General features: G+C 39.8%; 1 protein-coding gene across 2 annotated transcripts in view; it reads right to left on the minus strand.

The window, feature by feature from the left end:
• The window catches only part of rols (rolling pebbles), a 385,580-nt gene that overhangs the window by 10,697 nt on the left and 348,826 nt on the right, over positions 1 to 26,057 (minus strand). For both annotated transcript variants that reach the window (XM_067156406.2, XM_067156407.2), the window contains exons 18-21: positions 24,836 to 25,004; positions 20,479 to 20,660; positions 12,642 to 12,811; positions 10,421 to 10,616 (exon numbers count right to left, since the gene is read on the minus strand). In XM_067156406.2, coding sequence (XP_067012507.2) covers positions 10,421 to 10,616; positions 12,642 to 12,811; positions 20,479 to 20,660; positions 24,836 to 25,004 — 717 coding nt within the window. The remainder of the gene's footprint in view (positions 1 to 10,420; positions 10,617 to 12,641; positions 12,812 to 20,478; positions 20,661 to 24,835; positions 25,005 to 26,057) is intronic.

Here is a 26,057-nt window from a genome sequence, read left to right on the forward strand (position 1 = left end):
GTTACAATTATCCATATTATGTATCTACCGCCACGGTAAATGAAATTTTATAGCACCTATTTCAATGTTATGACCTATTTTTGCCTGTCTGAGCCCATAACAACCCTTTTTTTTTTTTTTGCTTTAAACTTTATAAATTTCATAAAATGAATCATCATCATCAATGTCCCACTCCAGTCGCCCGGGTGTGGTTGATAAGCCTCCTCCACTCCTTTCTGTCCTTCCACTTTTCATGCTCCATTACTTCCGCCACATCCAATCCAGCTCCTCTAATGTCCTTCCAAATCTGATCCATCCACCTTCTTCTCAGTCTTCCAACTGGTTTCTTTCCCTTAACTTCTCTTTCCAATTCCCTTCTTGCTACCCATTCCTTTCCCATTCTTTTTACATGTCCGAACCATCTCAGTCTTGCTTTCTGTATGTTCTGTACTAACAGTTCTATATTTAGCTCTTCTCTGATTTTAATACTGTATTTTGAATTCTATCTCTTCTTGTCTTTTTAACCGATGTTCTTAAAAATTTCATTTCTACTGTGTGGATCTTACTATCTTGCCTCTTATTAATTAGTTACCAGCGTTTCTAGTACGTATGTTACAATTGGTATGAAATACTGTTTATATAATGTTAATTTCGTTCTCTCGAGTACTTTGTCATCCCATAAAAGCTCTCTGACTTGATGATAAAATGTTGTACCTTTACTTGGTCTGTTATTAATTTCAGGACTGATTTCATTACTTCCATTAATAATGCTACCCAGATATGTAAACTGTTCTACATTCTCTAACCATCGTCCATTAATAAACACCCATTAGTGCATAAAGTTATTTTTGTCCTGCCACCATCCTGGCTACAAATGCGATTCAACAATGAACGTTAAGAATTGAGAATAATGTATTCTTGTTTCCTGTTAGCTACAGCCTTTCTGAAGTGAAAGAAAGTACTGTGGGCTTAAAACCATGCATAAAATTCGTACTTTTTCTCATTTTTAAGACGTCCGATTTTTCAGACGCTACGCACTAATGGGTGAATACTATTGTTTATTATATTATTAAGTTTTTGCATAAGGGATCTAAGATAAAGATGCAAGACAAGCAGGTGAGGGGGAGGATGTGTGGGTAGTGAGACAAGCTTGGAACCGGGAATTTGTGAATTTCATTGTCACCTCCGTTACTTCTCTCGCACTAAACTAAGTAGCAGAAGAAATTATAAATTGGTTCCCAAAAGTGAATGATTAAATTTCTTCAGTAAAGAAAGTATTTTTAAAACCAAGTACTAGAGTTGCTGCTTATAAAGAAAAGTGCCAAAATCTGCCCCTGCTCCAGCACCTATTTTAACAAGATGGGGTCCATGGGTCCATTGTACAGAAAACGCTGTCAACATGCAGTGTCTTAAAATGACCTCCAGTGTACTGCAAGAGAAGAAACTGAGGGATCTGACATATTTTCATGCTAATTTTACATTCTTAACAAACACTATAAAACAATTAGTCTTCAAAATTCAGTCTCACTGAATCATTTTCTGTGTTTACAAAAGCAGAGTGTCAGATAAAAACACTCAAACTAGTCCTGACCAGACATAAACTTACACTATGTTTGGAAATGTTGTTAATGATTTACTGCACACAGAATTGTGGCAGAAACACAGTGAGAATGACAGAGATGCGTAAGTAAATTTCTTGTTGTGTTGTAACTGTTTGCCACTTCTAGTGATATGATCTCAACCAGATTTAAACTACTGTACACAAATGCTACATTATAATGTCTTGCATCCTCTATTTTAAGTACTTTAAATCATCATCATTATTTCTACTTGCATGGTATTCCTTCAGATTTATTTTGTTAATTTCTTTGAGCCTATTTTAAAACAACAAGAGCATATTTTATAATTTTTTCACCTATATAGGCACCTAAAACGTATCTTTTTGGGACCTAAATATCTGATGTCTGGTTAAAATGTACATTATTTTGTGTATACTGCGAGAGGAAACCTAGCCAGTATGAATTGGATGGTATTTTGTACCACTTGACCAAGTGCCAAAAATAGATTTCAAGTACACAGATGCAATGAAGAGACATCAACGAAATCTGTTAGACAACTGCGCGATATACTTAGAACATGCAAATGTGAAGCTTGGTGTTCGTATCCACAGAAAGGAAGAGGTGTTGAGTTATTTGCTCAAGTTCCTGCTGCTAATTCTTGGGTTACCAGAAGAGATGGTTTAACTTGTTCGGAATGGAGGGAGACGTTGAAGATGACCGCGATGGTTGCACCAGTACGTACTCTGCCGGGACGTTCTACCAGCATAGGCCACTGCAGACGCTGCAGTGAGTATGAAACCTTACCACATGTGCTGGGGAGTTGCCCTCAAGGAGAACTGCTTAGGATCAAACGCCATAACATCATCAGAAACCTGATTGCTAATGCTCTTCGTCTCAAAAATCTAGAAGTGTACGAAGAAGTCCACTGCATCGCTGAAGGAGGCAGCACTCGCAGGATTGATATTATAGCGATTGACAGACGGAGGAACGAAGCAGAAATGATTGATCCTACGGTACGCTTTGAATCTTCAGCCTCTCAGCCGACTGACGTAGACAATGAGAAAAAGGACATCTATAATCCAACCATCCCTTTCTTTCTTGAGTCGTATAACCTTAAAAAAATTACAGTGACTGGACTTTTCTTTGGCGCAAGGGAAACAATTCCCAAATCTTTCATCACATGGCGACAAAAATATAAACTAGCTAGAAGTCTACAAGTCGTTTCACTCATCAAATACTCTGTTTCGATTCTTCGTAACCATTTATATGGAGTTCATGCCATTTAACACGGTTAATTGTAACCTATAATTTTTTTAAAACATTAATATTCTTTATCTTCCCTCAAAATTGTTATTTTGTATTGTTCTGTGTTTTATGGCAAATCTAGGGTGTCCTGGATCAGACTAAATAAATACATAAATATTAATTCATATCCTGTGAAATGTAAAGTATTATATATTAAAAAGTATCAAAATTAGTATTACTTTAAATACTGTCATAATCCGAGATAATGGCACTTAGTCATTTTATGCTTTATTGCACTTCCTTTTTGTTTAGCATCACTTGACTAACAAAAAAGTTGTCATCTAATGATTTGATTCTGTTTCAACTTTACGAAATGCAATGCAGTGTATAATATGATACTTTTTAACAAATTTTATTGTCCATTTAAGTACAGGATTATATTCTGTCTAATACCATACTGTGTGTTATATTATTAATAATCCTTGTCTATAGACCTTTCACAAATGCCTGCAATTTTATGACTATAGAACATAAGCTTTTTCAGGCCAATGACCTAGATGTTAGGAAATGCGTGTCAGGCACCGACCACCTAGTGCATAACAAAGTATCAAGTATCAACGCAAAGATCCATGGTAGGCCTAGCAAGCCAGTGGTAGCATCTTTGAATTGCTTTCAACAATCAAACAAGCCTTGGATGGAGATAAAAAATAATACCAACATTGACAAAGTCTTCGAGCAGATCTGGCAGGTATGAAAGCCAACATGGCTTTGATGAAAGACAGATATGTTCGAAGAACAATGTAAGAATTGGAACTATGAATATTTTGACCCTGACTGGAAAAACTGAAGAACTTATCGATATGATGCAGAGGAAAAATCTATCCATATTGGGAATGAGTGAAACAAAATGGAGAAAGGCAGGTAGCAAGATTCTCAGAGATGGATACAAATTAGTATGGAGTGGACGCGAAAAAGCTTGGTGTAGCTTTCCTGATAACAAAATACATGGGCGCCATTACTGAAGTATCCTATAACAATGATAGGATCATTAAATTATCTATGCAACTGGAGTCCACAAATTGCACAGTAGTGCAGGTATATGCACCATAGGTTGGATGTAGTGCTCAAGAGAAGGAACAATTTTGTCAAGATCTAGAAGATATAAATTGATGAAGAAAATATCATCATTGGCGACTTAAATGCACAAGTTGGGACAGACAGACTTGCTTATGAGGAAATCATTGGACCACTTGGTTTCAGGAACAGAAATGCAGAAGGCAAACAACTACTTGATTTGTGCAGAAGAAATGGATTGATCATCAAAAATACTTTCTTCCAAAAACAAGACAGCCACAATATAACAAGATATAGCTGGGATGGAAAACATAAGTCTCTCATCGACTATATCGTCACTAACAAAGGAGGAGGGAAATATGTAACTGATGTCAAAGTTATCTCCAGTGAGAGTATGGACAGCAATCGTAGATTATTGATTGCAGACCTAAATCATGTGGCTGACACAACCCCGAAGAAAAGAAAAAGAAAACATAAAGTGAAGACTTGGAAATTAGAAGAAGCCAAGCTAAAGGAAGAATATAAAATAAGAAAACAGAGACACTTGCCAAAAGGGGAAATGAATACAGTTCGAAGAAGAATGGAAAAAATTTTAAGATACTTTGGTGGGTAAAACTAAAGACCTATGTGGAGTTACAGGATCGACCATAAAAGAAAAAGAGATACCTAGGTGGAATGGCAGTCAGACTGGCTATAAAAGAGAGAAATTGGGCAAAAAAGTTGCTAGACAAAGAAAAGCAAAGAGATGCACACGATCCAGGTGGCCAAGAAATGACTAAACTACAGGAACTCTACAGAGCAAAAAACTTACAGCTAAGAGGATAGGAAGAGAAGAGAAAGAGAAAAAATGGAATGAGTTTGTAGAAAAGTTCGAAGAGGACAGCAGAGGAAACAAGAAACTCCTTTACAGAGTAATTAAAAACAAGCGAAATAACCTAGAAGACATCAAGGTAATAGAGCAGGACAATGGATCAGTAGTACGAGAGGAAGATGTAACCAGGAGAGAATTCAAGGCCTTCTTTGACAAGCTCCTGAATGGAGAGGCATCAAATGTAATTCAAAACAGAGAAGAATCTGGAAAAAGTGAAAAGCCCAGTAAAAATATGGAGCCACCAATCACATTGCTGGAGATAGGGAAGAGCCTTAATAAGTATGAAGAAAGGGAAAGCTGCAGGAATAGGTGAGTTAAGTGTGGACATGTTGAGAGCAGGAGGAACCCCAGAAATCCAATGACTATATAGACTCCTAAATGTAGTACGGCAGCAAAATACCATCCCAGAAGACTGGAAGAAAGGTATAATTGAACCTATATTCAAGAAAGGCAGAAGACGGGAAATGTACCAACTAATGGAAAAACATTGGGAAAAAGAGAAGCCTTTATATCTACTGCTCCTTTACATCGAAAAGGCCTATGACAACAAATCAGGGGAGATTATTTGGGAGTGCCTGAGAAAGCTCAAAGTTCGAGACAGTCTAACTTCAAAAGTTAAGGTGCTTTACGAGAAAACCAGAAGCTGTGTACAAATCGGTTCTGGACTGTCAGACTGGTTTGAGACAAAAAGGGGAGTACAACAAGGTAGTGCTTTGTCACCCCTATTATTTATCATTGTAATGGATACCATATTAAGGCACTAAAAGAAAAGGGGCAACAAGACTTTAAAGCATTTGTATTTGTAGATAATGCAGTAATTTGGGGTAACTCAGAGAAAGATGTGGAAGAGAGACTTCAGGGGTGGAGTCAGGAGTTTGAGAGATATAGATTAAACATCAACAAGGCTAAAACGGTGGTGTTGAAAGTACAGAAGGATGACAATCAGTCAGAAATCATGCTAAATGGCACTAAGCTGGACAGTGTCACAGAATTTAAGTACTTGGGTAGTAAAATGTCCAAGGAAAACTTAGCTAAATATGAAGTAAACAGTCAAATCAGCAAAGCAATACATTTTTACCTCCAAGTAAGACAACTACTATGGGATAAACAAGTACTACTCTAAACCAAGATGACACAGTATAAATCATACTACACCCCTATTCTCACATACAGCTTGGAAACTGCTACATTAACAAGAAAGGACAACTCGAAACTCCAAGCAGCAGAAATGAAGTTCCTATGTACAATGATCCAGGAGACCAGGAGGGATAAAATCAGGAATGAAAAAGTCAGAGAAGTCGTAGGACTAGAAGACTCCTTACATCAGAAGATCCAAAAGGCAAGACTGAAGACTATAAATTGCTCACACAAAATGTTCCCAAACAATAATCTAAATAATAACAGCATACAGCATGAAATAGCATAATTTAGATTCAGAAATGGCTGTTAGTCACTTGATGCAAAACTTTAAATTAGTGACTGAAGGATTGGCATTTGGTCAAAATTCATTTCCTGTGAAACTATGTTGAGAACAAAAGTCCAAACAACTAACTATATAAAGTTACCAGATGGAGCAATAATTTAAATTTTAAAAAAATCTATTTTGCTGCTTGGTCAAATGATGCATAACACCATTCAATTTAAATAATAATAATAATAATAATAATAATAATAACAATAACAATAATAATAATAATAATAATAATGTTTTTATGTTCCACTAACAGGTACTGAGGTGATGGAAATTTTGCCCCGCATTTTGCCAGCAAATCAACTAACGCACCTTCAAATACCACCAAAACGGAACCCACCACCTTGAAATCAGAATTTCTACTGTGTAAGCCACTATACCCAGCAAATGGAAGAAGAACAAAAGATTTCTCATCAGTAACAGCGACTTCTAACTTTTTATTGAAAGGAGCTAATGTTTAAAAAGCTTGCCCAATAAAACATAATCATTCGAAATAGATAGTGTAGCATATCTGAATCAGAGATTAAAAATGCGTAGATCTTTGTGTCTGGAGAAAATTGCCTGAACCATGGCATCTTTCATATTTGTTACAAGGTGTACAGACTGTCTACACAGACAGCGATTCAACAAAATGTTGTTGAAAACTTAGTATGCCTTTGCATGTTATTTGTTTGTTATATTTTGCTGGTATGGTTTGTGTTAAGTGGTACTTACTTCATTATGCGTGATCTTGTTTTTCAGGCAATGCTTATGATTCATCTCCTACAAAATTCAATTTTTAACTGATTTAATAAGTAAGGTGGAAATTTGCTAAGGTTAGGTTCCACCTAACAATGTGAGTAATAGCATGACCTACCAATGTGTGGGTGATTGCCGATTAATGCACATATACTGAGCGGTCCAACACCATGGGAAGACACTGAATGTGATGTTAAGAACGAGTTGCTCCTGTGCGAGTCCTGACTCTACAAGGTGTTGGAATCGTTCTGGAGGGATCTCAACCCACGCAACTTGCACTGCTACCCACAAGTGGTCTTCTGTAGTTTGTGCGGAGTTCATGGAGCGTACACCACCGTGGACAGCATCCCATAAATGCTTGATTGGATTAAGATCGAGGGATCTGGAGGGCCAATCCATGGTTGTAACTTCACTGGAGTGCTCCTCCAACCACCTGTGTGCCACCAGAGAGTGGTGATATGGCGCATTGTCCTGTTGAAACATGGCAGTTCCGTCAGGGTACGCTAGGGTCAGAAAGGGATGTAGATGGTCTGAAAGAATGTCCACTTAATATGCACCTGTCAGCACTCCCTGCGGCCATACAATGGGGCCTAATTACGACCATGAGAACGCCACCCAGACCAGAACTGAGTCAACTCCCGCCTGGACACAACTGCGTTGACACACAGGATCCATAGCTTCATGGGGCATGCGTCAGAGTCTCGTACACCCATCAGCTCGATACAATTGGAACCAGGATTCATCGGACCATACCACACGCTGCCACTGTTTCATGGTACATTGCCGATATTCAGGGGCCCATGCACGTCATCAAGCTCTTTGTTGAGGTGTCAGCAAAGGGACACGAGTTAGTCTTCGGCTGGTAAAGCCTATGTGGTGCAGTTGCCTCCTTACAGTCCTGTTAGAAATGGGTTCCTGACTCCCAACATTCAACTGGGCGGTGATCTGACTCACAGTAGCCCGTCGAGCGCCCAGTGTGGTTCTGCGGAGGCGGCGTGATGGGCTGTTTGTTAAACACCTGTGGTCTTCCCGTGCGATGGTTTATGTGGGTGGTAACCTTCTTTTGCGATATTGGAGATCCACCCTCGACACTGCTGACTCGGAAAACTGAGTTATAAGCACAGCCGAAACAGGTTATAACAACTCCAAAGAGACCACCAATTAATGGTCGTTGCAGGCAATAGTTGCACTAAACAGTCTGTTGTGTTGTTGTTAAAAATGTAATACCTGGAAGTTTTAGGCTGTACATTTACACGATTAATTAAGAGAATAAATTAAAACTTAAAAAAACTTAAGTGAAGTAAGCACTTATCACACCCGGGACACTGGAGATGGTTTAGGATGATGATTAAGTAAGTACTGTATTTACAATACAGTACAGTATTTGTGGAATGGGACTGAGAGGAACTTTTCTTCTAATGTTTACACAGTACGTACAGCAATAATATATCAGCAACATATAAAATAATAAGTGAGGAAAGAAGTAGCAACACTGTAAATTGATCAGTAATGTTACACATACTCTTGGCTAATAAAGTAAACTCGTGTCCTCATCCCAAGGTAGTGCAGCTCTTTTAAGGCACACCCCCAATGGAGGTGAGCTGAATGTACCATTTCAACCACATACCAGCCCTCCTGCCACTCTTAAATTTCTTGCAGTACCGGGAATCGAACCCGGGCCCCCGAGGACAGCAGCTAATGAGACTAACCGTTACGCTACAGAGGCGGACCTTAGCTAATAAATGAGATGTTAATTAATTAAATTATGGTTTCCTTCTGGGAACTTAATTATTGATATAAAAGCAGGCATTTATACAAGTGGAGGCACATGCTTCACCTAGTGCAGTGTCACTGTACTGTTCTAGAAAGGAGGCTTGTAGTGGTGTCTCAACGGCGCACTAGCCACCAGCGTCTTGGAAAGGCGTACCAATCCAGCTGATTAGCCCACTGCTACAATGGGGCGAAAGGCCCAAAAGCTTACAGGATTTTAACATTAGCAATCGATGAAATCAAATTACGGTTTCCTTCTGGGAACTTAATTTTTGACTAATATTTTGGTTGAAGGAAGAATCCCGCCTTCCAATACTTACTTGCTTTTTATGGCTAGTCTATGTAACACATTTTACCTGAAAGTCTAGTTAAATGACTAAGGCCCAGTTTCATCAACACATGTTAAATATATACTAACAAGTAGTTAGTTAATACCGAGTTAAAAATTTAACATCTTGTTACGTTTCTTGCATTTCTTCAAACTTTTCCTGTGAAATGTTAACTAATCGACTGTTAACTCTCCCAACGTTGCCAACTGGTGCGAATCAAGGAGGCAGTGGTACGAACATGCTGTTTTACAGGGCACTCCAATGTGCTTTTGTTTGAGTACAGCTGTTAAATATGGCGCATGAAGTGAAATGGAGTCGTAGTTCTAATTTTTCCTCTTTCGAAAAGGAGTTGTTAATTGAATTAGTAAATATAGTTCGTTCCTCTGATTTTAAACATCTTCAGCTAAGAAACATGTATAAAGATATGAAAACTGGCACATTGAAATAAAAATCACTCATGATGATGAGATAAAATATTCCTTCTAATTGAGTTAAAACACTCAACAACTCAATGTTCAAATTTGTAATAAAATCTATGTGTAAGGGATCCTAGAAAGTGATCTTCTTTCTTCAAAATGCTGCAGAAGTTGCTGAAGGTTTTTACTATTTACTCTATATAACTTGTGGATGATGATAAATTTAAAATATGATGAATGGGGGAAATTCTTTAAGAAAAACTGAAGTTGAGGTTAAATCTTGATATCAAGTTTTGAGGTGTTGAAGGGAGTCTCTCAGCCGGTCCCACTATGTTTACTTCCGTTATGTCATCAGCTGACAACTACAAAGGAAAATTTAATATGTCCTCCTATTCAATACATAACACAACTCCATCATTAGATGGAGTAATAAAAGTCTCACATGTTTCAACTCGTTTGAGACATCTTTAGTGAAAAAAGTTAACATTTTTACATAATTGAAGCTAAAGTGTGTTAAAACCTATGAAGAAAAGAATGAAAACAAATAAGATAAGATGGAAACGAACAATAAGTGTATATAGTGAGGTTGTGGACCTCTTAGTCTTAGTGTGATATAATTAAAAACAGGAAAAATCACAAATTTTTCACTGAAGATGGCTCTAACGAGTCAAAAATGTTTGACTTTTATTACTCCATCTAATGATGGAGTTGTGTTATGTATTGAATAGGAGGACATACAAAATTTTCCTTTGTAAAGTGAAAACCGTCAATACGAAATGATTCTAATATCTTGTAATCAGCTGACAAGGAAAGGGGTACTAATGAGTTTAATTTTGTCAGATGGACACTGACTGCCGTCTTTAACAGTTACTATTTTGCCTACCCTCCAAAAACTGCCAAACATGGGAGAAACTGAAAAGGAGAGAAGGATCTCAATAGGAGAATACATTAGAGTTACAAGTACTCACATTCATCTTGCGTTTGCAGCGAGACTGGTTCAGGAGGAAGTTTACTCTGAGCTGCTCGAATGTCACAGTGTGTTCTCCCAGATCCTCATTTGGAAACTTCTTGAGAGCATACTGATAACGGTGGGCTGCTTCCTTCAAGCGGCTCTTTCTGTACAGCAAGTTGCCGTCCTCCAACAATTTGTTTAGCAGAATTAACCTGGAAACATTAATTTACCTGTTAAGAGAATCTACTAAAGAATAAAGATACACAACCAAAGGATTCAATAAAGAGGAGTGCAAAGAAAAGAAATATGGACTGGGATAAAATGATGGAAGAGGTATGGTGGAAGAAGGGAGAGAGAGGTGGGGGGAAGAGAGGTGGCGAATTGCCAAAAAAGTCCTGACATGACAGGAGTTGGAATGGGGAGAAAGGAGAATGATGATGATTTTGAAGCAAATATATAGTTTTTAATCCAGAGGGAGATTGAAAAAAGGAAGTTACTAAAATAAATAAATAAAAAACTGGATTAAAGCCACTTATATTTTACAAGGCCAAACAAAGCTGAGCTTCCCGCCAAATTAAATTGGCCTTCATCCGGGCATGGGAAGGTCTGCTTCTGACAGTGAAAATAGAAATTCTTCAAAGAACGTGGAATTTACACACCTGCTATGGAAATAATTGTTATCCTTCACAGAAAATCTACTATGGTCTAACGAGAAGTCGTGTGAATGCAGCGAAAGGGGTGTGAAGGGTAAATATGGGTGCCACGCATGCGCTTATCTCAAGTCTCAAGGCCTGACAATAAACATCTGTTCCATTCTCGATTACTCTCGTGAAATTAGGTGCTGTTCTGAAGCTTCAAAGTGGTATGCTTTAGTTACACATTTAGCCTACTATAATATTATAAGTACTGCATATGAACAAGTTAATAGTGAACATGCATCTGTTTCAGTGAGTTCGCACTGTCACAACGAATGTTTGTAGCTTAGAGTGTAGTACCTGTCACTCATGCCGTACCTACAAGCTGCTACGACTTCTTGTGAGACGCAGATAGTACTGCAGGGATTAATCTTTGTTCTTTGAAGAATTTCTATGCTCACTGTCAGAAACAGACCTTCAAATGCCTCGATGAAGGCCAATGTAATTTGGTGGTGAGCTCGGCTTTGTTTAGCCTACCATTTATTTGGAAAAAATTGTGCCCTTACATACTATTTATTTTTCAGATATTTTATGGAAATGCAGGTGAAAATATGTGCATGGATGTTACACACACACACATAAACTTTTTTCTTTTTCGCATTCTGCCCTACATTTATGGTTTAGAGAACTTCTCTCATGTATGGAACACTAAAAGAGTAGGTGTGCACATACTCATTTGAGGTACTGTGTCCCTGTATTGCACCACTCTGCATTGCCTGGATTGCTGTAATTTCTTCTGAGTTGGAGCCATTTTTGATGGGTAGTAGTGAGTATATCGACCCTGAGGTGTCAAGGATATATTAGCAGTGTGAGGGAAATTTGGCAGATATGCAAGATATTTTCAGGCATAAGCATTGGTTCCTTTTGTTACATGATCCCAGAATTGTGGGGTTAGAAATTCATTGACCACTTACAGTTCTGTTGGCTTATCTCCTAACCTTCTCTTAACCAAAGACTGAATTTTATAAACTGGCTTACATGAAACGTCAGTAGGTTTATTACCTTCAAGTTCACAATTGCAGTCATTACTGGCATTCCTACCTGTTGATATTGCACCTTGTATAAATCTTGAATTATCCGTTGGTGCTGGCTCTCCAGAAATAGAATCAGATTCAATTTCACCAATATCATTTGAAGATGAATTATTTTCACTTCGAACACTTTCATTGCGAATCTCAACATCAATATTCTCAAGCCAATCATGAAAATCATCATCCGCGCCATTCCAGGCGAGGTGCATTTTATTTTTCTTATTCCAGGCGCGAGTTGACAGTTTATGATATCAAAATGAAGTTGAGGTAGTTCCCGACATGTTGGTTACATTTTAAAACTTACAGAACAAACCTCGCTGGCTTGTTAACCTTAAATATGCATCTGTAGGTAGCCTGTGCACGTGGGCGGAAGTGTCCATCAAAGTATGACATGAGGTTAATCCAGTTATCATATTTATTTTAATACAATGAGCCATAAAAACCTACGTTCATTACAGGAAGTTACTCATAAGTCCTAGTAATACATGGAGGTTACCAGTACATTACTTACATGATTTCGGGCTTGCCAGATGCCATCGCCCAGGTTGCAGGCCCCAGCTTGGCTCCCTTACGCAGAAAGCAATGGACCACCTGCGTGTTGCGACAGCCAATAGCACGGTCCAGAGGCCTCATACCGTTGATATCCACGTGTTCAATCATGGCTCCTCTCTCCATCAGCAGCTACAAAACACAAGAATATCAGCTTAGCACTCAGTTCAGAAAATATATTTATAACCTCCAATTAACAAGATTCCATCAGCTTATCTCTGTTATTCCTGTGGTTGCTGGAGCTATAAGGGTTTAACACTTTCAAGACTATGCCCGTACAGTATATGGGCGCACTGCTTTCCTGGTTGTGGATGGCGCCCGTACACCATACAGACGTGATTTTTGCGCGTGTTTATAGGCAGCTCCGTATGGTTCCCGTCCCTTGCTTGGAGGTAGTAGTTTATCCAGTGTCCACTAGAATGTAGCAGTTATTGGCAAGTTCAAACTGTACAAACATGTCCTCACGTCAGCTCAATGATAGTGATATCTTGTATATTTTAACCAGAGAAGCGGGTTCAGAAATAGATGACAGTGAGAAATACTGTACTCTGCTTACGAACTAAATAACGTATCAATTGCATTAATTTCCTCCGAATACAAACGATAGAAATACTTCACCTCTTCAGAAATTTCTGCTTATTTTTTGTTTAGATGAAGAGACACAGGCTGACGATTTACCTATATGTTGTATGTTCAGCTTTCATCTCTAAGGCTGGTTGGATCCTCAACAGTTCTGCCATCAGCTGTCATACATGACCTAGGCATCACTGAAGAGGCATACTAGGGAAATGAGGAGTGAGGTAGTTTCCCATTGCTTTCCTCACTGAGCCAGAAGTTGCTATTACATATCAGTCAGCCAAGCCCACTGAAATGCATGCACCAACATGCATGTAAAATGCATGAGCAACATTTTCACACCATTCATAGCAGGGACTGACTGCATAAGGAATGGCATTAGTAGCATCACTCATACCTCAGTCACTTTCATAATATCAAAGCCAAGGATAAGACAGAGACAGATCAATGAAAGAAACAAACTTGCTCTAGCCCATACCAGAAGACATAGTGCACTGTAAACACTAGGTCCTGCCAGCAAAGGCATGACGATTCACCTATACCGCGAAAAGAAAGTACATGATGGTACAAGGAGTGCAAGGTTGGACTGTGCATAGACCAATGTTTTCAGTCCTATTATACCAAAAAAATGATTCATAAACAGGTCAATTTTGTATTTTAAATATAATTGTGTTTATTTGTTGCTAAATGATTCATTTTTATTGTTTGAGCAGGCGTATTGGTAAAAGTTGAATGTGGAAGTTATTTCCCATACATTTTTTTATGTTTGTCGTAAGACTAGTATAATTAAATTACTTTAGATATGTACTTCCTGATGAACATATTCATTTTGGATGGTTGAGACATTCATATGATACAAAAATCAGGTATGTAGCCTTCTATGTTTTGCTGTTGTGTAATGATGTATTCAAATTTAGGAAAAAGAGCCAGTTCACTGTCAGGTTCCATGTTAAAATAGGGTAGTGGGGAAAGTGTTAAGACTGGATGACCATTCTGATGCCATAAGATTTTCCAGGATCTGTCAGGATTCAAATCTTGGATTTAGTTCATGATAATCTTGTACAGTTTTAAGCCATTGGTTACCTTCATTAATGAAAAAATCTTCTGTGCAAGATGTTATAGAAATACCATATTAATTTTTATAATGGACACAACAAAATTTTCCCCCTTAAATCCTGGGGAAGGTATTCCCGCTTAACGGACACATTTCATTTTTAACAAAAATTGTCTTAGTAATATTTAAAATTTTAAAATTGGACGGATGCAGTAAAACTAGTAAACAAAGATTAATAATTGCAGACTCAGTTATGCTGAACGTACAATAGATTTTCCATGAAGGATAGCCATTATTTCCATAGCATGTGTGTAAACGGTTGGCAGTGTGCAGTATTTATTGCTGAGAAGTGAAGGTCATGTTCAAATTCAAGTTATTAAACAACAGCATGTGAAAACTCTAATCACGACTGGACCTTTTTTAACGAGCACAAATGTAAGACTATTATGAACCCATACTAACCTATGCAGCTGGATCTATTAAAGAACTATTTAAAATAGTTTCTACTTGAGTCCGCCTTGTCAATACATTTTATAATGATAGAAAACTATTTATTTTACCATACATGTTTAGGAAAAATCATCCATTCCCTTCATCAGTGGTGTCAGTTCAAGGAATAAAACAATATAACACTATCTTTCTTACAATTTAAAGAAGTATTGTTTCCTAATTCACCATATCAATGAATAAAGAAACTAATGAAATATTATGAAAATGATCATTACATCAAATTTTGTTGAACTGAATGAGAATACCTCAGTAAATTTAGGATCTTCAAGTTTTTCTGCTTTTTCTTCCTTAAACGATCAAATGCTAGTTTATACAATGGGTTATCTTCTCTACTTCTCTCATTTAAACTTGATTAACTTTTTTTTTTTTTTTTTTTTTTTTTGCAAGATAAATTTCTAAACTTTCCAAAACATTCATGAATTTTCCCTTTTTGGCCAAATGTATTAATTCCATGTCATTAGAAATGTCTGTAAATTTATTATTCTTTTCAACCATTTGTTCTCCCATTGCTGAATATCTTTTATGTTTGACTGCATTAACATGTTCTCTGTACCTTATAGCCAAAGTTCTTCCAGACTGTCCTATGTATCGTTGTTTACATGTATGGCATGTCAATTTGTAAATTCCTGATTTATTAAATATACATTTATTCTCTACAATGGGCACTAGGAAAGTTTTGCAATGTGAGTGAACGCTTTAGTCTTTTTCAAGATAATTTCCACCACACTCAATACACTTCTCCATACGTCAAAACCAGTCACTGAACCATCTCTGCCACTTTTCTTCCGTTACATTTTTCACACTCTTGATCCCATGCTGCCAGAAGCTCCTCGTCGGATGCAAAACGCCGCCCTTTCAGCTTCATCTTCACTTCTGGGAAGAGTGTGAAGTCACATGGGGCAAGACCAGGACTGTATGGAGGGTGATCAAACAGAGTCAACTCTGATCTGGCAAGAAAATGCACTGTTACATTACCACCATGTGCTGGAGCATTGTCGTGACGCAAGAGCCAAGTGTTGAGCCGTGACCTTGGACGGAGTTGTTTGAGAGCCTGGATGACCTGAGGCAGACAAGTCTCACTGTACCACTTCGCAGTAACAGTCCTTTGTGTTTCTAGCACAACCCGAGTCAGGATGCCCCGTTTAGTGAAGAATACTGCAATCATCCTTTTCTTCAATGACCTTGACTTTTGCACAGTCTCAGGAGTACCCTCATCTTCAAACAGCCACACCTTGTTCTCGGATTTTGTTGGGATATCGTAATAATAAAGCCAAGTTTCGTCACCTGTAATGATACTATTGACGTTACGCGAAGTCCCATTTTCAAACTGTTTTAACATTTTTCAGCACCATTTCACTCGATGTGCCCTTTGTTCCTCTGAAAATGAATGGGGCACCCAAAGGGAACAAACCTTTCTAACATGGAGATGGTCGTGTAGAATTGAATGAATAGCTGGTGCAGGGATGTGGAGGGTCTCTTCTACCTGCCGATAGGTCAACTGCCTCTCTAGTTGCAACTTATTCCTCACAGCTTCAATGTTTTCCTCAGTCAATGATTCAGACGGTCGCCCAGAACGAGGATCGTCTTCAACCCCAAAATTTCCACTCTGGAACTCTTTGTACCAGCGGAAAATTGTTGTCCACGAGCAAAATTGTAGCGGATAACTGCGCGATATTCACATTTAGACCACACTGACATCTTAACTTGCTTTCAGTCCCACTGCCTGGTAACAACTGGTGTGAAGGTCGTGCCTTGCTGTCTTCTAGACCAGTTTTCACCCCTCTTTTCATCCCTCACCATAACAGGGGTGTCCAGCCAACCGTTTTTTGCGTATTGCAAAACTTTCCTAGTGCCCTTTGTATTTCATCTGAATTGAAAATTATCTTATTAGTATTATTATCAGTTTTGTATGCGACATTGATGTTCCTTTTCCTAATACTATCTATCTGCACACTACAACACATTTGATACTACCAAAATCATGATCACTGTCACTTCCAGAACAAGAAGACAGTGAAAGGAAATCCTGCTAGTTCATTTTGCAAACATTTGGGATTTGTCCCTGGAAAAGGGTGAGATTTTAAGCCACAGAAACCAATTTCACTGTCCTCTCATTTGTCAGTCTATTTCTTTTCTTGGTTTTGATGAGGTTGAATGTTTTTCAGTTTCATTCACTCACAGCTGTAGTTACTGGAACACTTAGAATTGTTACAGTGTGGAGTATAATTGTCTTTTGTTGCAATAACTTTTCCACTAACTTATAGGGGACATATTTTTAGCAGCTCTCCACAGTAAATCATGACTCCATATTTTTTTGTTGCTCCTGTATTCAGCGAACCTCTAACTTTCGTTCTTGATTAATGAAAACATACTTGGCAAATGCTTTTGCTTCGGTCCGTCTTGCGACGATCCAAGAATTTCACCTCTAACGTCGCAATACGAATGCCCCCGCCTGTCCCTATTAATCATTACCTCGGGTTCCGAAAACCAACAAAATAGAACCGAGGTCCTATTCCATTATTCCATGCACACAGTATTCAGGCGCAGCCGGCCTGCTTTAAGCACTCTAATTTGTTCAAAGTAAACGTGCCGGCCCACCTCGACACTCAATGAAGAGCACCGCGGTAGGATTTCATCGGGGTCCGCCTACGGCGCGCAGGAACCGCACGCGGATAACCACGGCGGCCGCGCGCTTTCGACTCGCCACCACCGGCAGGACGTCCCACGAACCATGCCAGTTAGACACCGACGAGCGATGAACCGACAGCGTGGGACACAAATCCAACTACGAGCTTTTTAACCGCAACAACTTTAATATACGCTATTGGAGCTGGAATTACCGCGGCTGCTGGCACCAGACTTGCCCTCCAATGGATACTCGTTAAAGGATTTAAAGTGTACTCATTCCAATTACGGGGTCTCGGATGAGTCCCGTATCGTTATTTTTCGTCACTACCTCCCCGTGCCGGGAGTGGGTAATTTGCGCACCTGCTGCCTTCCTTGGATGTGGTAGCCGTTTCTCAGGCTCCCTCTCCGGAATCGAACCCTGATTCCCCGTTACCCGTTACAACCATGGTAGGCGCAGAACCTACCATCGACAGTTGATAAGGCAGACATTAGAAAGATGCGTCGCCGGTACGAGGACCGTGCGATCAGCCCAAAGTTATTCAGAGTCACCAAGGCAAACGGACCGGACGAGCCGACCGATTGATTTTGATCTAATAAAAGCGTCCCTTCCACTTCTGGTCGGGACTCTGTTTGCATGTATTAGCTCTAGAATTACCACAGTTATCCAAGTAAAGTGGTACGACCTAAGGAACCATAACTGATTTAATGAGCCATTCGCGGTTTCACCTTAATTTGGCTTGCACTGAGACATGCATGACTTAATCTTTGAGACAAGCATATGACTACTGGCAGGATCAACCAGGGAGCTGGCTGGCTCGAGAGCCGAAACCGAGCGTCGTAGCCCGCCGCCGACGAGTGCGGCCTGCGAGACACAGACTTTGCTCCGTTGGCCGACCGAGTGGCCGCCAACTAAAATTTCATAGGCCGCCGAGCACGGGCTCTCATCCGGCCGGGCGTGCCTTCACTAGGGATCGGGTCCCTTCACCATCCATTGTTACATCTCCACTTCGACCGCTGCCGAGGTCGGCAGGACCGTACGAGAGGCGTACGATGGAGGCGTACGATGCTACATTTTCACGCCCGAGCAAGGGCGAGCGGTTACCAACATTACTGAGCGCCGCATATGAGCATGAACACTGGGTGTGCAGAGGCTCGCAGCATTGCAGTCGCGGGCAGGTCATCAGCTCCATCAGATCACTGATAGCTGGAATTTCTTGGACGATCTCCATCACTGTATCCAAAACTTCAGATGTTTCCTCTTCTGATGGTGGTGGTGATACTTCCGAAAAATGAAGCTATCGGCCAAAAGAAGACAAGGGCCATGAACGGCATGAAAATGAAAGACTCCCTAGCCCTTGCAAACTTCGGGGTCGGAAAAGAACAAGAGTTGAGCAAGGGAGGTCGGATAGGATAGATGAAAGTGAGGAGTCTGGCACAAGTAAGTGGATAATAATAATAATAATAATAATTGTATGGCCTCAGCTACCGTGTGCAGACATTTCAATGTGACGCCATCTGGCTGTCTGCTCGTCAATTTCGACATTCCGTTTCACTCTAGGCCCCCGCTAGATGGCAGACCGAGTAAACCGAAACTCTCTTGGGCGTCTATGGCTGAGATTTAATTAATTTTGTCGGGTAAACACCAAGTGTGTCACCAGAGATCTTTTACATGCCGACATTGTACGACATGGAGTGTCGAATGGACTTTTTTCGGCCCTTCAAAAATCCGACTACCTCTGCCGGGTTTGAACCCGCTATCTTGGGATCCGGAGGCCGACACTCTACCGCTGATCCACAGAGGCAATTCAGTAAGTGGATGCAATGCCAGGACTCAGCTGAGGGCCCCGTGATCGCCAACCCACGCTCCAAAGTTTAGAGCCCCTGAGTCGCCTCTTATGACAGGCAGGGGATACCGTGGGTGTTATTCTACCACCCCCACCCACAGGGTGATTTCTCTTCTGATACATGTTTTTCTTGTATTTTGGGATGTAAGAGATTGGCAGCTAACTGGATGGGATGAGAACAAAAGGGTATTCTATATTCACTTTTATTGTAAACCATTTCTTTTTCTTCATTATTCATTAGGGAAGACAAACGTTTATTTGGTTTTCTGAGGAGCAGAGAGTGTATGACACCTCTAAAATGGTAGGCTTGTTTTTTTTCCAGTCTCTGAATTGCCTCAGAAATTGGATGTAGCAGGTTATGACCTTGTTGCACCTTTACCCAAAATGCTTCATCCAAAATCTGCTACTCCAAATCAATGCAAGATCACTCCCTTTCTATGGATGTAGACTGAATACTGTTTTCAAAATTTAGCAAGCTTCCTAAGAACTTACAAATAGAGCTCCATTTTGTTTCAATAGAAAGGATTAAGGCATGCTATTTTCTGTCTCTTTCTTTCTGTATTTTATTTAGAATTTGATTGGCTACATGGTAATTAGAAAAGAAACTGACAAAGTTTTTGCAGGAGTCTTTGATATGATTCAACATTTGAAAAATCTTCAGTGACCTGATTTAGAACATGTGTTAGACAAACCAATTTCACTGAATGAGGATAAATATCTTAAAAGTTTGCATGCAAGCTTCATGTTAAAGGCACTGTCTGTCTTGAACTTTGTAAGTGTCCTAATTTCTTAGTTTATAGGTTAGAATCTTAGCAATATATTCTCCAGTGTCATGTGAGGTTTTGGGCAAAAGAGAGGATATCAAAGCAGATATTTAAGAAAATATGAAGGAAAAAAAAAAAAGGGAGGAACAAAGACTATAATAGGGACAGATTAAAAATACTGTAAAAGGAAGCATTAAACACAGATGAGTCAGGTTCAACAGTGTTTTGTATGAGGAATGGTGGTACAATGTAATAAAGTAGAAGACCGATTGACAACCTTACTCAGAGAATATACGAAACAGGCAGAAGAGGAAGAAAAGAAGGATCCTTCATATATATTCCGTATTACTCAGGATGAATGTTGAAAAATATGTAATATTCTCAGAGAAGGGTGACATATTTGTACTGAAATCATGGTGTTACCTGAACTAAAGCAGGATTGCCCTGGAAAGCTGCCAGGTCTAATGGAGTGCGTCCAGTCTTGTCAGCGTGGTTGACGTTAGCACCTCGGTCCAGGAGACATTGCGTTGCCTGGACTCTACCACGAAGACATGCCCAACCCAGTGCCGTCAGACCTTCCCTGTCCTGGCGCAGCATACATGCTCCTGCAATGTTATAAGAACTTTAAAGTATGAAAAAATGCCCTATTATAATCAGATAATGAAAGAAGAGATCAAGTTTGTCAAAAATATTATACTATAATTGCTTCCTAAGGACTATTTACATAGTAACTTGCTGAGTTATGTGGATCATTTCCTTGCAAGTATCCACTTCTCAGTGGCCCTGCATTACACACTTTCTTAAGCATAAATAAGTGGCAGAAAGGAGACATAAAAGTGTAAAATTATACATCTGAAGATATAAAGGAAGGAATATAATATTATACACACAGACGTGCCAACTCCCCCAATTTCAGCAGGAGACTCCTTATTTTTGGCCCTTCCTCCCTCTCTCCTGATTGCAGAGACTTCTCTCCCAATTTTGAGAGCAGATTTAGGGTTTCTGTGGGTTTTTTTTTAATCCCAAGTTTTTGCTTGTTCTTTAAGTATCTGAAGAAAATTGATGTTCAGTGGGCTCTGGCAAGACAGATGCAATCAGCTGGTGGTGTTCCTAAATGTGACGGAATCTCTAACATAATGGTTTTTATTTTATTATTTCCAACATAGCAATGTCAACTGTATTTTTTAGCATATTTACAAGGACAAAATCTCAATTCAGATTTTTTTTTTAAACCCAAACTCCACAGCACTTAATGCCCTTGAAAGGGCCTTGGCCTGCCCAGTGACTGCTGCTCAGCCCGAAGGCCTGCAGATTACGAGGGGTCATGTGGTCAGCACGATGCATACTCTCGGCCGTTATTCTGGGCTTTTGAGACTGGGGCCACCATCTCACCACCAGATAGCTCCTCAATTCTGATCACGTAGGCTGAGTGGACCTTGAAGCAGCCCTCAGGTCGAGAGAAAAATCCCTGACCTGGCCGAGAATCGAACCCGGGGCCTCCGGGTGAGAGGCAGGCACGCTACCCCTACACCACAGGGCCGGCTAATTCAGATCAAAGCTTCCCAGAAAAGAATTCTGGAAAAACTTTTAACCTTAAAACCTGTTCAACAAGTCCAGTGCTTTGAGTATAAATCTAGTTCAGAAATTTATGAAGAGGCCTAAGGTAGGTACAATGAAGATTTATGTGTCCTAACGATAAATAAATAAATAAATAAATAAATAAATAAATAAATAAATAAATAAATAAATGACGTATTTGAATAGTATAATGTGTTAAATATCCTTCAAAGTTATGTAATCAGTGTAATATATCGTAACATGTTTGGATATGCCGCAAAGTGGCTTTTAGGTCTCGAGCATTCTGTAGGGTGATAGGAGCGCGTTGTTGTGGACAGTGACGCAATAAACCTTGTGATTTTTTACTTTTGAATGTTGGCACATCTGTACACAAAAATAAGCACAATAACAGGTCTGTAAGGTACAGACCAATAGGAGGGAGAGACCTGGAATAATACTGTATTTACTCATGTATGAGACCCCCCCTGGCTTTTCGAAAGGAAGAAAATGAAAGAAAGAAATCTCGCATACAAGACTCCCCAATGTAATTCATCAGAGAAGAACAACGGAAAGTTTCCTCATAAATAGTGATTCTGGAGAGCTATATTTTGAACATGAAGATGGAGAATATACAGGGGACGATAGTGAACTACAGGAAAGTGCGACACAAAGTAGTAATGATGAATCTCATGCGGAATTGTCACCCCTTCCTCAGATAAATTCTTTTTGCCCCAAATGTAAACGATTTTGATATCAGTTCTTAGATCAACAATTTTATATTATATTATATTTCAGTAATAGTATCACTGTGCGGAGTAGCTGTCCATGTTAACATGCTACCGCTATGGAGCCAAGCTCTGCATTCGGAAGGCGAGTGGATTGTGGTGCAAAAGGGAAACCACAAAAAAATAAAAAATCTCAGGACAGCTTTTGCACTTCCAAGCAAATGCCAGGACAGTTCCTATTCATAGGCCACAGCCGATTCCTTCCACTTCCTTACTCAGTTTCATTCACCATTATTCATTTCATATTCATTATCTTCTCTACTGAGGTTTGCATCAGGAAGGGCATCCAGCCTTAAAAATATGTTGTAAAATATAATTTCACTTTATCCGCGACCCCACATTGGGCTGCGGGGCTGAGGGGACGATATGCATTCCATAAATAGTATTATTAAAAATTTGATCTGTAAAAGTGCTTCTTCCTTCAAAACCGGCCCGGAGGGTTCGGCTGGTCATCAAAACTTGGCAGTGAACAGGTTAAGAGCTCCTTTCTCCTAGACGCGAGAGTGCATGGATTTCTTAAGGCTGCCACAGCCCTGTATCCGCCTCTCCACTTAGGTAAGTTTCATGTAAAATTATTGCTGTTGTGTATTTCACATTGTTTGCTTTACATGGTGCTTTTATTTGTGCTTGTATTCAGCGGAGTTGGTAATGCAATCCAATGATCATTGTTGATGGCTATGCCGTCACATTCTTTTCACATTGGCCAATAGGAATGCAAGTAGCTACTTTAGCAATGGACAATGGCGGGTGCTACTCTGTATTAGGTTATAAAAGTAAATCTACTTCTGGGGGACGGGATGGTGGGTTCGTAGACATCACAATGAACAAATCTCTCCTCTAAAAGGAATTCCAAGTAAGATTTGCATAATTTTCACTTCCTTATAATGTTACAAACTTTGGGTTGCATGTTGTCAACTTATGCCAGAATAATAATACTAATTATTACTTATTTAGTGTATGGCTTTTTTTTTTTTTGCCGGGAGTGACGAGGACACATTTGGCTCGCCTGTTGCAGGTCTTTCTTTCTGACACTCATGGGCGACCTGTTCGTAGTACTTTAGAATGCTTACATTTGTTCTTGTCTCCATTTTTAATTGCTTCTCCTAACCACATAGACCACAGTGTTTGTATTATTCTATCTAACTTCCTGTTTTCTGAATTGTATTTACCTTGGTCCCCATGTTTCCCGCAATACCAGCAGGTGCAACATAACCACGATCTGCTGGCCAGATTGTGGGAAGTAAGCACCACGATCATATATGCTTGACTTCCAATCCATGTGGGTATAGCGGAAAGTGAGTTAGCTGACCAGACAGCCAAGGAGGCAGTCACAATGCCCCTGTTAGCTCACAAGGTTCATTCTAAGTATATAAGATCTCAGCTGAGACATCTGTTAATGTTCCACTGGGAAGAGGAGTGGCAGGCCAGCCCTCTTTCCAGTAAGCTGAGAGGGATTAAAGGATCAACGAAGGTATGGAATACTTCTGTTCAGGTCTCTTAGAGAGAAGCAGTGGTGTTGTGTTGTCTTAGGATTGGCCATGGTATAGCAATGTGTTCCTACCTACTGGAGGGAGAAGAACCCCTGGTGTGTACTTGCAGTGGCCACCTGACTGTAGCACATATCCTTACGGAGAGCGTGGTCCTAGCCGATCTGTACCGTAGTCTAAAACTTCCGAGTATCATTTCACTCATTCTACGACATGTCAAGCAGTCGGTAGACATCGTTAACCAATTTATGAGGAATTGTTTTTATTCTTTGTTTTTACCATTTGTACTTGTGAACCACGCTTTTATTCTCATGACTATGTTTGTTTTAATATAATTTTAGTTTTTAAGTTAATGCCTTATTTTATTACATTTTAATTCATGTTTTAATCATTTTATAGAAAAACAAGGTATTATGAAGTGGATCCACTAACTATTTTCCAAATTCATAACCATTTTCATCATTACCACTTAAAAAAATTCCTAGTCAGTGGGTATATAGTTGCCTCTGTGGATCAGCGGTAGACTGTCGGCCTCCGGATCCCAAGATAGCAGGTTCAAACCCGGCAGAGGTAGTCGGATTTTTGAAAGGCGGAAAAAAGTCCATTCAACACTCCATGTCGTTCAATGTTGGCATGTAAAAGATCTCTGGTGACACATTTGGTGTTTACCCAACAAAATTCATTAAATCTCAGCCATAGACGCCCAAGAGAGTTTCGGTTTACTCGGTCTGCCATCTAGTGGGCCTAGAATAAAACGGAACGTCGAAATTGACGAGCAGACAGCCAGATGACGTCAAATTGAAATGTCTGCACACGGTAGCTGAGGCCATACGATTATTATTATTTTAGTGGGTAAATTTTAAATTTTAGCCCATCATTTCATTTAATATCATTTTTTACCATTAGGAGCCGATGACTTGGATGTTAGGCACCTTTAAACAAAACACATACCTTTATCAAGCAGCAGCTCAATAAGGCCGACGTGTCCCTCGGCTGCAGCTAACATGAGGGGCGAGCGGCCGACGGGATCGCACTGCTCTAGTGGTGCATGGTGCTGTAGGAGGCGCTCGGCTACTGCCCAGTGACCTTCTTTTACAGCCAGCAACAACGGTGACATCTCCTGAACATAACAAGGCATTGAAATTAAGTCGTGGAAAGGAACAAATAAATACAGAGGGGTCCAGAAAAATGTACACACTCTTTGATAGTTAATATTTTTGGAACAAAACAACATAAATTCTTGCATGGTAGCATGGTCCATTGTTTTCTCAACAAATGATGAATGTCACGTGAAAGGCACGACAATCTTGGCGCGCGTTTTCCACCAGATGACAGTGCAGCAATGATGTCGTTTAAGCAATGCAAGGCCGTATTGAAGTGGTACTGTAAGTATGAAAACATGATGTACTGTACAATGGCAATGGCATAATGTACGGAACTCGGCCACCAACACGTGTAGTCCCCGCCCGGAGATCCGAATGGGGGACTATTTTACCTCCGGAATATTTTACCCGGAAGAAAGCCATCATCAGTACATCATTCGTACAAAGAGAGCTACATGTCCTCGGGAGTTAGTTATGGCTGTAGTTTCCCGTTGCTTTCAGCCGTGCAGCAGTATCAACACAGCTAAGTCATGTTGAGTATTATTACAAGGCCATATCAGTCTATCATCTAGACTGTCGCCCTTATAACTTCCAAAAGACTGCATTTACTAACTAAAAAATTAAAGAGATACGCCGGGTTTGATCCCAGTCTTTGTTAATGGCATATGAGGAGAGCCAGTATCATGAAATTCTGTTCACAGATGAAAAAATATTCACTGCGGAAGAGTCGTTTAACAAGCAAAACGATTGTGTGTACACATGGTCCTCCAAGGAAGCAAGAGAGAAAGTTCCATGTGTGTAGTGTGGACATCATCCTGCTTCTCTCATGGTGCGGTGAGCGGATTCCTGGCGGGAAGCATTGGAGGTGCATGTTTGCAAAGGTGGAGTAGACTTCTGCAGCTGACTACCAGACAATATTGGAAGAGGTGATACCATGTATCAATTTGATGCTGTTTGAAGGGAAATCATGGATTTTTCAGGAAGATAGCAATCCTGCACACAAAACAAAAACGACACAGCAGTGGTTGGCAACCAATGTCCCACGGTTCATTGCCGCTGCTGAATGGACA

Source organism: Anabrus simplex, chromosome 12 (assembly GCF_040414725.1).
Source record: "Anabrus simplex isolate iqAnaSimp1 chromosome 12, ASM4041472v1, whole genome shotgun sequence".
NCBI classification, from domain to species: Eukaryota; Metazoa; Arthropoda; class Insecta; order Orthoptera; family Tettigoniidae; genus Anabrus; species Anabrus simplex.